At 42.0% G+C, this 16,126-nt stretch overlaps 1 protein-coding gene across 2 annotated transcripts in view; it reads left to right on the top strand.

The window, feature by feature from the left end:
- Positions 1 to 16,126, top strand: part of ARHGEF3 (Rho guanine nucleotide exchange factor 3) — a 315,180-nt gene that overhangs the window by 239,242 nt on the left and 59,812 nt on the right. The window contains exon 1 of one of the 2 annotated variants that reach the window (XM_054595579.1): positions 8,660 to 8,881. The exons of the other annotated variant lie outside the window; for it this stretch is intronic. Coding sequence (XP_054451554.1) covers positions 8,786 to 8,881 — 96 coding nt within the window. The 5' untranslated portion in view covers positions 8,660 to 8,785. Of the gene's footprint in view, positions 1 to 8,659; positions 8,882 to 16,126 lie in introns of those variants that run through there. 2 annotated transcript variants of the gene reach the window in all.

The raw sequence follows: 16,126 nt of genomic DNA, 5'->3' as shown, positions 1-16,126 counted from the left end.
CAGGTACTTCCTTTAACACTTCTGGGAGTATAGCATAATAAGAAACCCCACGCTGCATTTCAGAACAACAGCAGACTCCAAGTGAAGAGCTCTAGTTTCAGATCTTCTCGAAAACATCATGGGACAGAATCAGATCCCTCCCTGACCCAAGGAGAAGCCAAGGTAGTCTACAGAATGTTTCCCTTTAAAAACATTTAAAGAAAATTTGCCCAGAATTTGGAAAACCTCTAATATGCATTAAAAGTGAGTCTTGCTGTGGTGAAGAAAATACTGATCTAATTCCCTCCTTCCTCGAATCATAAAATCCCAGCCTCCCCAGCTATTGTTTGCCCTGGAAGATGACTTCATCTTAAAGAAGGTGGTCCTATCTGTTGTGCATTTTGGATGCAATGAACCAACATTTCAGGCATCTGGCTGCCAACTTCAGAGATGTTAAAAGCCTTTTGTTCCTGCAGGGCATTTATTCATTGCTTACCTTGTAAAAGTTATGTCTTACTGCATTTTCCTGGCACCAGAGCAACCCTTGTACCTACCCATTGCATTTGGTTTTTCTGAGGCCGCAGGCAGCACTAGGTTATTAAAGTTCAAGGAGGAAGCCACGTGATGTTGGCTTTACAATTTTAATTCTTTCATACCTTCTTCCCTCTCTTCCTCCCACTCAAATGACAGATGCATTTTGTTCACCGTGTACTGTGATTAGACCAAAATGAGCTCCCAAAGCATGTAATACTCCAGGTGAGGAGGCCCAGACCGGGAGACCATGATCCTCTCTTGGTAGAGTAGCCAGCAGAGCAGTTTCCTTGGATAAAGAGTCCTTGAATTAAATTTTTTTAAGAAAAGTCCTTGAGTCCACAATTTCACATCAGCCTGGGCACTTTAGATAAGAACCATGTTTAATCTTGCAGAAACAGGCAAAAATCTCCCTTAACCCTCAAAAGTCAGTCCCTCTGGGCCCAAATGAAGAGACCCAAGTTTCAATATAAATAGCACTAGATATGAACATGGCAAGGTAAAAAGAAGCAAAAATTCTAGAGTTTAACCTGGAATCAAAAATCTAGAGAAGGAAAAAGAAGAAAGTGCCTTTGGAGGGAGGAAAGGGCAGATGAGTATGTTACAAGGAGTCTCTGAACACAAACTATTTGACATACCTTTGCCACCAGAGTTCCAGTTTCCCTGACAAGTTCACCTTGTTCAGGAATTAGTGTGACTTGCAGGGATTGTGTAAAAAGCTGGAGGGAAGCAAAAGCTCTCAGTAATATCGGAGAGGGCTACATAGCCTGACACTGCAAGAGCTGGCTCTCAGAGTGGTTTCAGTGACTTTTGGACTCTTCAAGAAGATAAACATAAAGGGACCCAGGTGTACTTTTCAGAATTTCTTTCAACTGTGGTATCATGCTTATGATTTCTTGGTCCCATCTCAGAAATGTTTGTTCCTCATCAAAAATATTCTTCTCTGGATTTACCTCCTTCATGACATGTTCTTTGATTAGCCCCATTTTAATTTAATTTTCATCTCAACAAATACAGGTCCTTCTACCATTTGCCAGTGTGATAGAAGTAGCTGGAGCTACTGTAGTGAGCAAGATAGGTACAGTCCCTATGCCCTTGTGGCTTGCTGTTATTGGGCAATGGAGACATATCAAATCAGTTATGAGCAGAATGATGATTGGGGGAAGAGAGGTACTCTTCACTGTGGGGGCACAAAGCAAGGGTTCTCCTAGCCTGGGGTCAAAGGCAGCCTTGGATGAGAAGAATTAGCCAGGAAGCCATCTGGTGTTTGATCCTGTCATGCCAAAGAACTAAATGATCAGGCAGTGATAAAAGTTGGTAAACCAGAGACTGGTGCTTTTGTTCAGTCTTCTGTTGCTAAGGCATTTGGTTCAGTCAGAATTGTGGGCATGTGACCCCTGTGTTTGCTGAGCTTGGTTTTGGATGTGAGATGAAAAAAATTCAAACACAGCAGAAGCTCCCATAACTCAGCACCCACTTAACCAAAGGACTCAGTGAACCTGCACCTCCGAACTAACCCCTCTGCAGTGTTGTTGGAGGCTCAAGGAACACCAGCTGGTCTCTCGAGCACACACCAGCCAAATTCCACTCCTAACAGATGAGTGAGGCATATGCTTGCTGGGAGTCTATTTCTGCTCGTTGACTTGTTCTGTAATTAAGGTTCTCTATACACCATCCCCCTTTCTTCCTCCCCACAGCCCTGGGTCTTTTTCAAGTAAAGTCTCTAGCCAACTACCCTCCTCCCATTCTCTACTGCTACAGCTAATTTTTTAAAAACTTAAATGCACTTGTATCCCCTGGCTATGAAGATAAGCATGTTTTTAATTGGAACTCTGGATACCAGATTGTAAATCAAGTCCCAGGAGCCAGAACACATCTCCTGGTGGGTGGCTGAGTTGATAGTTTACTTGAAGTGTGGACCTGCATATTTTTCATCATATCCCCAATGCACCCATACATATATAAGCAGGCTGTCTAGCACCTAATAGTTCCTCAGTGCTGGATGAGCAAATCAGCAGCTTCCATGGCCATTCTGGATTTTGATGCTACAGCCATTATGCTAATTACCCCTGGACACCTCTGACTTGAGGACCTGTGATCAAAGTGCTTCTGGCAGAGGGGGCCCAGGTTCATTATTGGGCCTGCTGATAATTCTAACCCAAATTTCTAGAGTCCACTACTAAAGATTCCAATTCCTTGGACCCAACGTGGGGCACAGGGATATGGATTTGTTAAGTTTCTCAGTTGATTTCATTGCAGGTAGTCTCTGGAATTAATTGTCCCTAAATTCCAAGAAGTCATGTTTCTATAAATGTGTGTTTTCAAATCCCAGCCAGATGGATAAATACTGCTATATTTCACTGTTATGCACACTTCCCCCACATTTTAACTTCTCTGGGATTAGGATGTACAATTGATCATATGCTATAATTTAATTGGCAGCATTATTTCTCTTTCCTGGTAGTAGATAAAATAATAGCACATATTATAATCTTCGGCATCTTAGGCTTGATGAAATATGGTGCTTTGATTGCTGAGTTTGTAGTTGATAGAAAGCACTTTTACTATCCAAAGCTAGAATTTTTTATTCTGATTTGTCCACATAATTTTTAGTGTTTAAAAACAAAAACAAACACCATGCATAATGCATACATTAGCTGTAGTCTAAGGGGAACAAATAATTTTGAAATGTAACAAGTTTATTGAATTCTTGGTCCAAAAATATGAAATACTCTCAAACAAATGCAGACTATCCATAAAGTTCAAAGATCCTGTAAGTAGTGTACAGAAAGTATTGTTGGGGCTGGCTTAGATTCTCTAAGCAAAACAAGCCTGTTGATAGCAATCAGCTAATCAGGATTCTTGTTGCAAAATCTGGAGTGAAGACAGGTTTCTGATTGCACACACTGTGCAGTCTGAAATAGTGTATGTATCCAAAAAAATGATAAATTGAACCCTTTGGGGTTTTTATTTCATCACTGAGATTGCATTTCTGCCCCCCAAAACAATTAAATATGGTGGTAAAGGTTTTCTTGGGAAAGACCAAGCTTTGAAACATTTTGTCCCCCTCCCCAATTTCTTCTTTAAGTATTGTCTTTCACTGAAACTCTCTTTTTCACTGGTCTTTTGAAGTGCATTTTTATATCTAAAGCAGTTTAAGATACTTTTCTGTCCCCCCAACCCCGCTTTACTTCCATATTCTTCTTTATTCTCTTTTCCTTTTCATATTTAATGAAATCTGTCATTCAGTTAAGGGTCAAGTTTAGGCATCAGGGAAAGATTCTAGGCATGCCAATATTCTGAGGCTTCTTGGCACTCAACTTTTTTGTTTTTGCTCCACCACATTTAAGCTAACATTTGACCTCAATGATAGAGGTCTAAAGTGAAAATATCCTTGAGGTCAAAACTAACAAGAGTCCTCTGGCTCTGATGCCATAAAGAGAGAGCTCTGCTCTCTTTTTCATGGTTTCTCAACAGTGGCATTATTGGCATTTTGGACCTGTTAATTCTTTGTTGTAAAGGGCTGTCCTGTGCATTACAGGACATTTACCAGTAACCTGGGCCTCTACCCATGAAATGCCAGTAGCACCCTCCCCCAGTGACAAGGAAAAGTATATCCAGACATTGCCAAATGTCACCTTTGGAGTTAAAATCATCCCCAGTTGAGAATCACTGCTGTAATGAACCAGAGTGCAGAGAATGTACCTACATGCCTGTGGCATAACAGGGCAAGACAGATATTCATTCTCTTGTTTTCCCCAAACATAAAGTCTTGATTATTTTTACATTATAGTTAATAATCCTCAGGATTAGCTCAGTCCTGGGAGAAAGAGAAAAATTCTGTAATTAACTGGGTTTTCAGACTTGTTTCAGAAAATGAAGTCTTTAAGAGAATGCAAGAACAAAGCCTTCCAGCTTTAGAATATGTAGGGATGTATTTTCATAAATCAGTCCTGGAGTAAGTAGACATATCCCCGGGCAGAGGGAGAGTAATAATACTGGTATGATTTTTAGATATCATCAGTGCTTCATTTGTGCCATTTTTACCTGTCTGGCAGTAAACCATAGTCCTGGCCTCTCAGAATTCACTGCTAGAACCTCTCCAGGGTTTTAACTCCCCTCTCCCATCAAGACTGAAGTCACAAAGAGGAGAGGGAGCTGGGTCATGAGCTGGGAGTTTCACCCAAATGGAAGGGGAAGGAGGGAGAAATGTTGGTAACATGTGTGTCCAACATGTATCTGCATGACTATGTCAGACTGGCAGTGACAGAAGAGATAGCTCCGGATGCCACGGTAGCAGGCATGCATCTGAAGGCTAGGCTCTGGAGGAATCGCTAGTGTTACTTGAGCTCCTTCTGCAAATGCCCATGTCCCTGCAGACGTTACAGTTGAACAGCCATGTTTTAAAATCAACCATGTTCCTTGAGCAGGTGTGTATTATACTCCTTCCTGGCATAGAGGTTTAGGAATGGGTGGAGAAGAGGAGGGGAGAAATGTAGCTAATTGAGCACTTGATCTGTAATAAACACTCTTACCTATTTGATGAATGAATCAACAAATGAATGAATAAACAAAGCTTTAGTAAAAAAAAAAAAAAAAGAGCACATAAACCCTGGCGTTAAGTATAATGTTGACAGGACAAAACATTGTCCCATTGGCTGAGAAGATTGTCACAACTTCTCTAACTTCTGAAGTTTTCACCATGTGCTGGGTCTGTTCTGCCCACAGTCATGACAGTGGATTTGAGGAGTTGATTGATGATCTTCCAGCCATGCCTCGCTGTCTGCTCATCTAAAAGGAGCTAATAATCAGTGGTGGGCTTATGTGTGGAGACCCACCTCTCTACCAGCAGCACAAATGAGCCCCGTTCTGCCCAGGCGAGAACACAGGCCCTACTCTTGGCAACGGTCCTGGAAATGCAGAACAGACTTCTTTATTCTAGTCTGCAGGCTTCTGGCTAGCGGGAAACACTGCCTGGCTGTGAAGCGTTTTATAGGATTATAACACGTTGTGCCGAAGGCAAGTTCTGAAAGGCACTTTGTGCTGTTGCTTTGAGTGAAGCTGACTGTTAAAGCAGTGTTGTTCCTGAGCCCATAAACACACACATAGGCAGGATGGAGAATGTGGGCTCCTGGGGCCCTCTCAGCTGGGCAGCATTGCAGAGTTAAGCCAGCTTCCCTCAACTGTGCCACTGGCCTTGGGGATGTGCTTGAGAACCCTTCTGTAGGGCAGCCTACTTTCTGACAAAGTCTTTGGTCACAGACACCCCTGATTGAAATCCTAGGAAGAGTGCCCAAACACTAAATCTGGAAGCAGCACATCACACACTGGAAAGGTTCTGAAGTCAGGGTACAAGGTGGAAATTGCATAGGGTCAAAAATACTCTTGAAAATCCTTTAACTGTCTTAAGGAAAGGGCCACATACATGGTTTGTGTACACACAAAATTGCCAGCTTCAATTTACAGGCCTTACTTCACACACACACACACACACACACACACACACACAAATGACTATATGTCTTTTAACATATACTATTCTATTTTATTCATGGTAGAAACATCATGCTATGAGAAGCTCGGAAGCATCAGACCTCCCAAGGAAACTCCAGATTCCCACCTTTCCTTTCACATTCATTTTGGGGCTTGTTTGTTTTGTTTGCAGCTCTATTTAAATTGTTAATGGGCATTAGCTATAAATCAGCTTCTCTTTTCTCCACCCCACCCCCAGCATGTATGGTACAAAAGATGTAACTTTGCACATATGTTATGTGGCCATGCATATTGATTGATTTTTCTAGGTCCAAATCTTTTAAGGAGGGGCAAATTAAAAATGTTTTAAGAGAAAGTGAATATGGAAGCATTCTCATCAACCAACATGACTATTCTTTGCTCTATGATAGTTGTACTTAAACTTGAGGTTAAAGTACCCTATCTTCTTTAGGGTCAATTTATTACTACACTGGACTTACGGTGTGTTAGACTTCCTACCTGGCGCTGAGGATCCTGTAGTAAGTATTCCAGTTCTAGGGCTATTGTAGTTTGTTTGGGTCGCTCATTTCTTCACCAAGTGCTGGAAGTTCACCTCCCAACTGGAGAACGGGGCCCAGCAAGCTCCACCAGAGATCAAAGCCCATCCCCGAAGGGCTGTTGCTGGCAGAATCCTCTAGTTGGGATGGTGGGCCGGTGAGAGCCAGAAGAGCAAGGAGGGAATGAGGAGAAGCTGCAGGTGCTTCAGCTCATATTCTTGGCAGCCAGAAAAGCGTTAAGTGAGGCATCTAACTGCCTCCTAGCCCGGCTTTGGCTGCAGAATTAACTAGGGGCTGGTTTGGTTGGGTGCCCTGGGAGATTGGGTTTCCCTCACTCCCCCACCAAGCTTGACCAAGCTTTACCAAGCTTTGGGGAGCATCTAGGTAAGCACCCCACCAGCACAGCTCAGGCTAAAAGGACGAAGTTGGGTTCAGGAATACAGGTAGGATATATCAGTGGTCCTGAGGCACTCTTTTCCCACCCCAAACCTCTTCTTCCACTACATCCGTATCACTACTTTATGGTCCATATTTGAAAGGAAAAAAACCTCAGGTGCTGTCTTCAGTCTCAGTTGGAACCCACTCATTCAGAAGCCTCGTTCACATTTGTGGAAGTAGTAAGGCTCGCAAAACTGGGCCAGATTCTCCCTGCTTCTGAAGGTAGTTTTTCTCCACTAGTTGGGTAGGGAAGTAGATAGATTTAGTGCCAGGGTGTGGGTTTGGTACCCAAGATGAAAGAGATGTCTATCGTGAGATTTCCTGTCTGGAAAGTGGGAATTGCTGAATTCTGGCTTCAGCTGAAAGCCGAGAACACTGAAACAGGGACTAGGTATTTCCATTCCTACTACCTCCTGCACACTGAAGTCTAAACAAAAGATATCATCTCCCTGAGCCACCACCTGTCATGGCCCTGTCTTTGATAAGGAAGGGGGAAAAATTCTACAGAGCAGTCTACAAAATAAATTTTGAAATAATGATCACTTTAATATTTAAAAACTACTTTCTAATTTCCTAAGTAACACATGTATATGTTTTCTTGTAAAAAAAATGTTTAAGAACATTAGCTATAAATGTAAAGTCTCCTTTGTTATTTTTAATCCGTTAATGCCAGATACCTGTGGCACTGATTGCCTCCCCTCAGCCCCAAGAACTCATAATATGATTTTGCTGTGGATCCTTCTGGATGGTTTTCAGTGGTATTTATCTACATGTCTCCATAAAAAAAAAAAAGATACGGTATTCTTTTGTAGATGTGTTTTTAACGGAAATAGTATTATATTGCACTTACTCTGTAATTATTTTTTAACTGCGCACATTGGAGGTCTTTCCACTTCAGACCCATAGCCCCATCTTCTTTTTGACTGCTGCTGAGTTCTGTTCCATAATGAGGAGAGTTTATTTAAGTATTCCCTATCGATGGATATTAGCTATTTCCAGTTGCGATTTGGTTTTTACTGCCCAGCTAGGGCTGCAGCAAATGATCACATAATTGCCTATTGGGCATTTGCATTGTGTTTTTTCCAGTAAGATGAGGTGGAGCCGGGTCATTGATTGCCCGTGTGGCAGGCAGCCTCTTTATCAGCCTCTTTATAGTTGAGGAAAAGGCTTGGCGGATCTCTTGGAAGTGGAGGAAATGTTGTGTATCCCGACTGTGGAGATAGTTACAAGTGTTTACATTTATCAGCACTCAACTAACTGTACAGTTAAAATGGGTGCATTTTACTGTTTGTAGATTTTATTCTAATGGCGTTTATTTAAAAAAAAAAATGTGTGTGAGGGGAGACTGGCTGGGAATAAGGAACGGTGGGCATTTACAATGCTGGCTTCCGTACCTCCCCCACTCCCAGTCGTACCTCTCCACCCGGATCTTTCCCTGGCCTCTCCTCTTCCGCCGCCTCTTCCACACAGCGAGCGCCGGCGTCCAGCGCAGCTGTCCCTGGGCCCGAAGGCCGGCAAAATCGCGTCTCTCTGCCCCTCAACGCCCTGAGGGTTTCCGCCAGGCCGCACCTGGGCGCTCCCTGGACGTCTCCCGTCCCGCCCCGCCCTAAAATGGGCGGACACGGCCATGGCCCCGCCCCCTTGTGTAGGAGCGTAGGCGCTGGGCGCCTTCAGGCAAGAAACTGTCAGTCTGTCTCCGGGTCCCCGTCGCAGCCCGCACGGTGGAGCTGGGGTCCCCTTTCGCCTGGGAGTTTTGTGGTCGAATCGGGTCAGCAGTGACATCCCAAAGGGCAGGCCCGGCAGCCGCCATGGTGGCCAAGGATTATCCCTTCTACCTCACAGTCAAGAGGGCGAACTGCAGCCTGGAGGTACCCCCCGCCAGCAGTCCGGTCAAGGACACCGAGGTAGGGACCTCTACCTGGACTCCGCCGGTCCGCCTGTCTTCTCTCCCTGTGTCACTCTCTTTCCACCTCTCACTCTGTATGTTCCTCTCTCTCCGTCTCTCACCCATATTCCCCCTGTCTCCCAGTCTCCAAGTCTCCATCTCTCACTCTGTCTCCTTTCCTACCCTCTCTGTGGATCAAGGATGAGCCATCTTCTCCCTGTCCCTGTCCCTGTCCCTCTTTCTCTCAGCCAGGGAGCAGCAGCCTCTTGCCCCTGCACTCCCCCACCCCGCCTCCCTCCCTTTGCGTCCAGCTAGGCTCTCAGACTGTCAATCTTCTGTCTAGACCCTGAAGAGGGATCTTCTACTATATAAGCAGGCCCAGTCATCGGGAAAGAGCTGTTCTCTAAGTGTCGCTTTCCTCTTGCCTGGGTTGGGGGAGTAGGGGTTGGTTCTTGGATACCCTTAGGGATATCTCACCTGTTAGGCTTGGTCTTGCATCTAGCTTTTTGGCAACAAAGGCCATGGCACCTCTGCTTGTCACCTGTGGCTAGTGATGTCATTTAGCTAGGGTCTGGGGGCTAAGTGATCATTTGAGTGCCTCCCACATGGATCCTGAAAATGAAATAAACTCCTGGGACAGCAAAGCTGTCTTGGAACACTAGAAATACTGCTCTTTCTGGAAACTTTCCTGTGTGTTGAGGGTGATGTGAGAGAGCCTTTCTGGCTTGTGTTTGGTCAGCCTTTCCTCCTGTATTACATATCGCTGGCAAAGACCTCACTGGCCTTAAAGGTTGGGTTCAGCTGGAGGAGAAAGTGTCATCCCCCGCCTTTTTTTTTTAAGGGTTTTAAGCAATACGATTGCTTTCACTAGACTGCAGCTTTGCTGTGGCCGACCTGTAGTGGAACCCACAGGACCCAGCTCATCATTGTTGCTCATGTGTGTGTCTGGGGGATCGCCAGTCCCCCCGACCATGGACTGGGGAAAGTGTCTGGCCTTGTCGCAGAATTCTTGGGGATTCTGCCCACCTGGCACCCTTGGGTCTGCTTAGCTGTGTGGGTTCACTGAATTATGTATATTTGGGAAGATAGTATCAAAGATTCATTGCCTCTAACAAGAACTGCTTCAAGCTGACAAGATTCCAGTTTCCAGTTGTAATCAGCTTTCTGTAAGCTGAGCACAAACTAATGTCTAACCCCTACCCCCACCCCACACTCCAGCTCAGCTGTATATCTTCACAAAGAGTTTTTGTTCCCAGCAGCTGTGGAAGTATTATGGCCCTAGTGGTGTTTGGACTCTAACTTAAGTTTTGACAGGACAGCACCTGCAAGGATTCAGGTTGTTCAGGCTTGGAATGGATATAATGGTTTTTCAATGGGAACTTCATAATTTAATGAATGTTGGAGCGGTGAAGCTAGTGCCAAACTTCTTTGGGAGAGAAGTAAAGCATAACCAAGTTTAATTAATAAATTGAATTGGGTCAAAGAAAATAATAATGCAAATAGCTTTGGGCTCTCACTAGTCCCTTCTTGCTATCACTTAATCCTGTGTTTTTGAATAGTTTGATGAAAGACTTAAGTAAAACTCATCTGCTTAGTCCTTTCTTATTATTCTTATACTACCTACAATATAAATATATCTGTGTATCACACATGTGATGAAAGAAGTATATTTAACCAAATGTTAAATATTAATTTTCTTCATGATAGCTGGATTCAGATTATATAACATTTTCATTATATGAAGATGTCCTGGTGTGGGAGTAAGGATGGGGGAGAAGCTATTTCATTTCAAAAATAGTTGGTGATTTTTTTTTCAGATATCAACACTGAGGATTTTTTTTAAGTGTTTATATCTGAGTAGAGGTATCTCTTATGCTGTATAGACCTTGAGACAGAGATGTCCAGTCCAATATATCTCCCAGCTTCATTGATTTGGCTTATCACTTCCTGATAATGGTGATAGACAAAGTTGGAAAGAGAAACCTAAGCAAGTTTTGGGGCCAGTTTTCTGGTTTCATTGTCGGTGCACAAGACAGCTAACCCTTGTAGGGCTCACTTCTCCATAGGCAGTTAATTAAAATATATTTTCTACCAGCAGGTGTCATCAGTATTTGTGTTTAAAAACCAGCATACACTAGTTGGCCTTTTGAAAACATGATTATATACTTGTTTATAAAATAGACATTGACTGTCAGTTCCTATTAAAGTAATTTTTTAAGATTAATCATTTTCTTTGCAGAAGCAATGTGGTTATAATAAAAAGAAAAACTGTCCAATCGAAAATCCTTTTTGGCCTGCAAAGACAGTTACAGCAAAATACCTTTAAATGGAATGTTTAATGGCTGTACCTTCTGCATTTGCTATTGAGAAGACAGTGGGCACAGAGCTGTATGGGCAAGTGCCTTCTAGTGTTTGTTTTTGTTGTTGCAGCCAGCATGCTAGGGAAGGCCACTTTGGGAAAGGCCTTCCCTAAGGGGTGGGTGTCATTGATATGCTTTTGATACCATACATTTGAGTAAAAATGTCCAACAATAGGCAATCTCTTAAAAGCAAATCATTAACAAAATTTCTACTCAAGATTTAAGTGCTTTGTAATTTTTTTAACTTCAATGATGGTTTGCAATTAAAGAAAAGATATATTTTAAAAGTTTATTTTCTTTAAAATATCTACTTTAAACAGAAATATTCTACATGGATTATTATATACATATAATACTGCTTCTTAATCTAGTATTTCTTAGGACATGAGTGTATGAGTTGGGTTACAAATGTTCACTTTTAATACCCATAACCAGCTAGATCCTTCCGGCTCTAATTATTAACCATGAAATCTAAGGAGCTTAGTCCACGGCTCTAGACTTTCACAGGGAAACATGGTATCATGTAAGCATCACTAAGCTTATTTCTTCTGATCGTTGATGCAGCTTTGCTCAATTGATTTCTGTTTTTACATTTATTGGGTGCTTTCTTCTCATGCCAGGAGGGACTGGTCCTTTTAGCATGTTAGATGCTCTGAACACCTGATCAAGTCACTAAAAAGAAAGCTGTTAATGCTCACAAATTACACTGATTATAAGTTAAAATCACTATTTCCCTATGGTAAGGTTTTCCCTTAAAGAAATAAGGCTCAAATGAGTAAATATGTTGGCTAAGGATGCTGGAGACTGATGTAAGGTCTTAAGTGTTTAGGGTCCATTTCATTTTTAATGAAAATACAAAGAGATGTTTCTGTTGTTTTTTTTTCCTAAGAATATATCTGACAATTTGATGGACAGCTTACTTTTGGTTTTAAGATTCACTGTCTCAGATATCAGACAGAATTAAGCCAGATTTAGCTAGTGGTATTTATAGTCTTTGCCTTTGTCTCTTTGTCTTTTATATGTTCTGATTTTTGTCTCAGCCAGTAGCCTTGTGTGGCCTTTGGAATGACATCTATTGAGAAATGATGGAGTTCTGGTCCTTTTCCAGGTACCACGCCTAGTATCTCACTTGAGACCCAACCATGTTGCAAGGTTAATATAAAGCACATATTATTCTCTCTATGAATAAAGACACTGAGGGGAGGTGACTTGCAAAAAGCCACAAAGAAAATCAGCAGGTGAATTAAGATGCAATGTCAGGTTTCCTGGTGAATTTAGTCCAGTGTTCAGTACCCATGTACCTAGTGGTATTTGAGAGTATGTATCTCTGTGAAGAACAAATGGAAGGAGGGATGTAAAACTTAATGGACATGTAAAATGCTCTCAAATATTTTCTTTTAAATGCATAGTCTTGAGTACTTTATGTAAGTGCAAGGGTACATTTAAGCTTTAGCTTTAAAGAGCAAAGTGAACCCTATGCCTCTGCCATAATTTATGCCCCAGTCCTCAAGTGTATTTGTAAATTGTATGCACCTGGGACTGTATTCCTTGCATGCCAGCTGGAGAGCTAAAAGAGTCAACTGGTTTCCAATAACTTACGCATTTCTTGGAATCTGTATCATGTAGTGTTGAACTGACAGCATGTACAACCAACTACATAGAAATAGTTCCAATGAATTATTGTACTTAGAATCCTAAGATTTCTTCAAACAACTAAATAAATAGACTCTTTGAATTGTGTCACTTCAGATCTTGCTGAGTGAGGAGCCACATGGAATTACCTGGGTAAAGGCCATCCCTTGCCGATCGGATCTGGTCATGGTCATCCAGCCATGATTCACAGTCTTGTTTACGTGGAAAGCTATCTTGGGGGTTTTGGGCCTCCATGATACACATGAACTAGGAATAGGTTTATTAGAGGAAAATATGTTGACTTTACACATGTACATTTGAGGTTCTTCAGAGCATCAACTCTGGAATAAGACTGCTTGCGTCCCGATGCCATCTCTATCAACTGCTAGTTGTGTGGCCTTGGACAATTTACTGAGCCTCTCTAAGCCCCTATATCCTCAATGGAAAACTATGGATAAAATAGTTCTACTTCCTACGACCATAGTGAGGATCAATGAGATGATTCATGTACAGCGCTTAGCACAGTGCTTGACACATAGTAGGTGCCCAATAACTATCATCAAGACCTCTGCATCTCAGAAAGATTCCTAAAACATTTTAAGAAGCACAATCATCATCTTATTTTCCTGGTGCTGTTTTAAGCATAGCAGTGCATTAGGGGGCCTTACTGTAGGTCTTCTAATTACCCTCACAACAATTCCCTGAGGTTGTTATTAATACAATTGTCCCCTTTTGGAGAAGAAACTTAGGTTCAGAGCTTGGTAAGTGGCCTTTCCAGGATGGCTGAGCTAGGAAGTAGGTGGAAGAGCCAATACTCACACCCTAGTCTGACCCTGAAACCTGTACTTTCCCAACCACATCACGTTGCCTCTAAATGACTAAATCACTGGTCTCCTCACCGCATAGCATATGAAGGATGAACCCTCCTGCTGGAGCAAATTGCCTCATGGTCAGAGGCCATTTTTTCCTTCATGTCTGGGTGAGAGACCTCACCATTAGTCAATGCTTCTGGCTGGGACTCACAGGAGTGGGGTTTGCAAGCCTCTTTTGGGGAGGGTTTTAGTAACTTCCATTTTGTGTTTCTCAAAAGCAAGGAGCTGGTCTTTGTCAGAATTCTGTGTACTCAGCTCTGTGGAGGTGACAAAGTTAGTTCTGCAATTAGTCATTTTGCTTATCTATAGTAACCACCAGCCTTCCAAGTAAACCAATAACTGGAAGGCCCAGACTGCCATCTGGGTATTTGTAAATTGTGTCATTTTCTCAAGACACTGTAAGTGCCTGTAAAATCCTGGACCAGTGCCACTGTTTTCATAACAACTGAGTGAAAATAAATTACTGATCATATCCCAATTTCGGAAAGCCCTGTGCACATATAACGGTTATTAACGGCATGTGTGTACCTGAAAAGGCAACTTCATTTGTGATATATGCATGTAATTGCCTTCCATAATTTGTCAGTACTGTTAAGAGGTACAGGTCACACACAAAATGAGGAAATGGCTGCAACTGCATTGCTATTAATTCTTGTTGCATTGGCTGATGGACCATCAGGAGTGAACGGCAGTCGTTGCTGATGCCTTCCGTTTTTTAATGAATTCACACCAGTTATTAACTTAGAAGAGACAGTCACAAATTGATCAAGAAAGGCTAGAGTAGGAGTAGTCTTTTAAGTCTAGAAACAGTTGTGACTGAACATTCTATGTTTGGGCCTTTGTGTCCTTTTGCAAGAAGGCAGCTCAATTATTACTAAAGGTCAGTTAATTGAAGCTGAACCAGAAACCTTGTGGTAAACTCACTGGATTTTTTTTTTTCTTTCTGGCTCTTAAGATGATGAGGAAAGGAGTAACAAAACAGGCTTTTTTCCGGGGATTTATGAAACAAGCAAACAAAACTAGTCTTGAGGAAATGACCCAGGGTCATTGCATTAGAGGACCTCGGAGTGGGAAAGTCCTGTTGAGAATATGGAGCCCAGTTCTTATCTGCTGCTGGATCCATTCAATCTCTGCTTAAACACCTGCAGGGGCAGAGAGCTCATTACCTTATGCCTGTACATTCTGCCTTTGTTTAGTGTGGATTATGAGATAATTCTTTCTTAGTCGTAATGTTGCTTTCTGGAGCTTAATATTATATAGTAATACCTTGTCATGAGTTATACCCTTAAATATTTGAAAACTGTTGTCTCTCCCTCCCCATCTGCTCTGCATGCACACACAATCTTTCTCTCTCCCTTGCTCCCTCCATCTCTCCTTCCCTCTCCTCCTCCTTCTCTCTCTTCTCCTGGGTACTTATCTTCTCCTGGCTAGATTCTTGGTTCCTCTAACATTTCCAAATGTACCATAGTATCTAACCTCTTTTTCTTCCTTGTTTGTTTCTACTGGACATCCCCAGTGTGCCTGGAATTCTTGAGTATTGATCAGCCCAAAGACACTATATAATACTGTATCAACAATAAGATTTTTTTGTGCTTAATATGCTTCATTACACAAGAGAAGTAGGCTAATACATTGAAAAAGATTTTTGAAATAGAGATGACATACTAAAGATTAATGTCTTTGTCATATAAATAATTTATACAGATGTAAAAGAACAAGGTGTCCATAACAAATATGCAGTTCACACACAGGAACTATCAAAGTAACATTAGTTAAAATGTTCACTCTAATTGATATTATAGAAATTAAAAAGGAAAATAATAATAGGTACTATTGCATATTTAACTGATGTTCACAAATATTTTAAAGACATGATAAAACCCAGTGCTGGGGGTATTGCAGGGAAATAACACACTTCTTTCTGGAATGAGGGAACTTGTCAGTGCATATTTAAAAAAAAAAAAGTTCAAATCTTTGGACACAGTATTCCATTTCTGGTGGTGGGGGGGAGTTGTTTGTCCAAAGTTGTTCATAAGGACATATTTTGCAATGATACTCATGTTTTATGTTTGTGTACTTTATAGGTTTCAAAGCACTTTTATAATTTTTCCCTCACCTGAGTATAATTATCCTCATTTTAAAGATGAGTCTACTAAGAGTCAGAGAGGTTTAGTGATTTTTTTCCCTGGGTCACACAGCTGGCAATGGCAGAGCTAAAGCTTGAAGTCCAGTTGTCTCATTCCAGTCCAGCATCCTTTCCCACTTATACCAGCCTGAAAAGCCAACGACCTCTCTGACCTATAACGAAGGAATGGCTCCATGTACCAAGGCCTCTGGCATAAGAGTCAGGGGCATCATTTGAGCCATCACATACTAGCAAGCAAATCCACCCTAGTGTTC

The sequence above is a fragment of the Pteronotus mesoamericanus genome, unplaced genomic scaffold (assembly GCF_021234165.1).
Source record: "Pteronotus mesoamericanus isolate MK-2021 breed Mesoamerican mustached bat unplaced genomic scaffold, CSHL_Meso_final scaffold_54, whole genome shotgun sequence".
In the NCBI taxonomy this organism is placed as follows: Eukaryota; Metazoa; Chordata; class Mammalia; order Chiroptera; family Mormoopidae; genus Pteronotus; species Pteronotus mesoamericanus.
The sequence above is the reverse complement of the archived record's forward strand: the minus strand, read 5'-3'. Positions and strand labels throughout refer to the sequence as shown.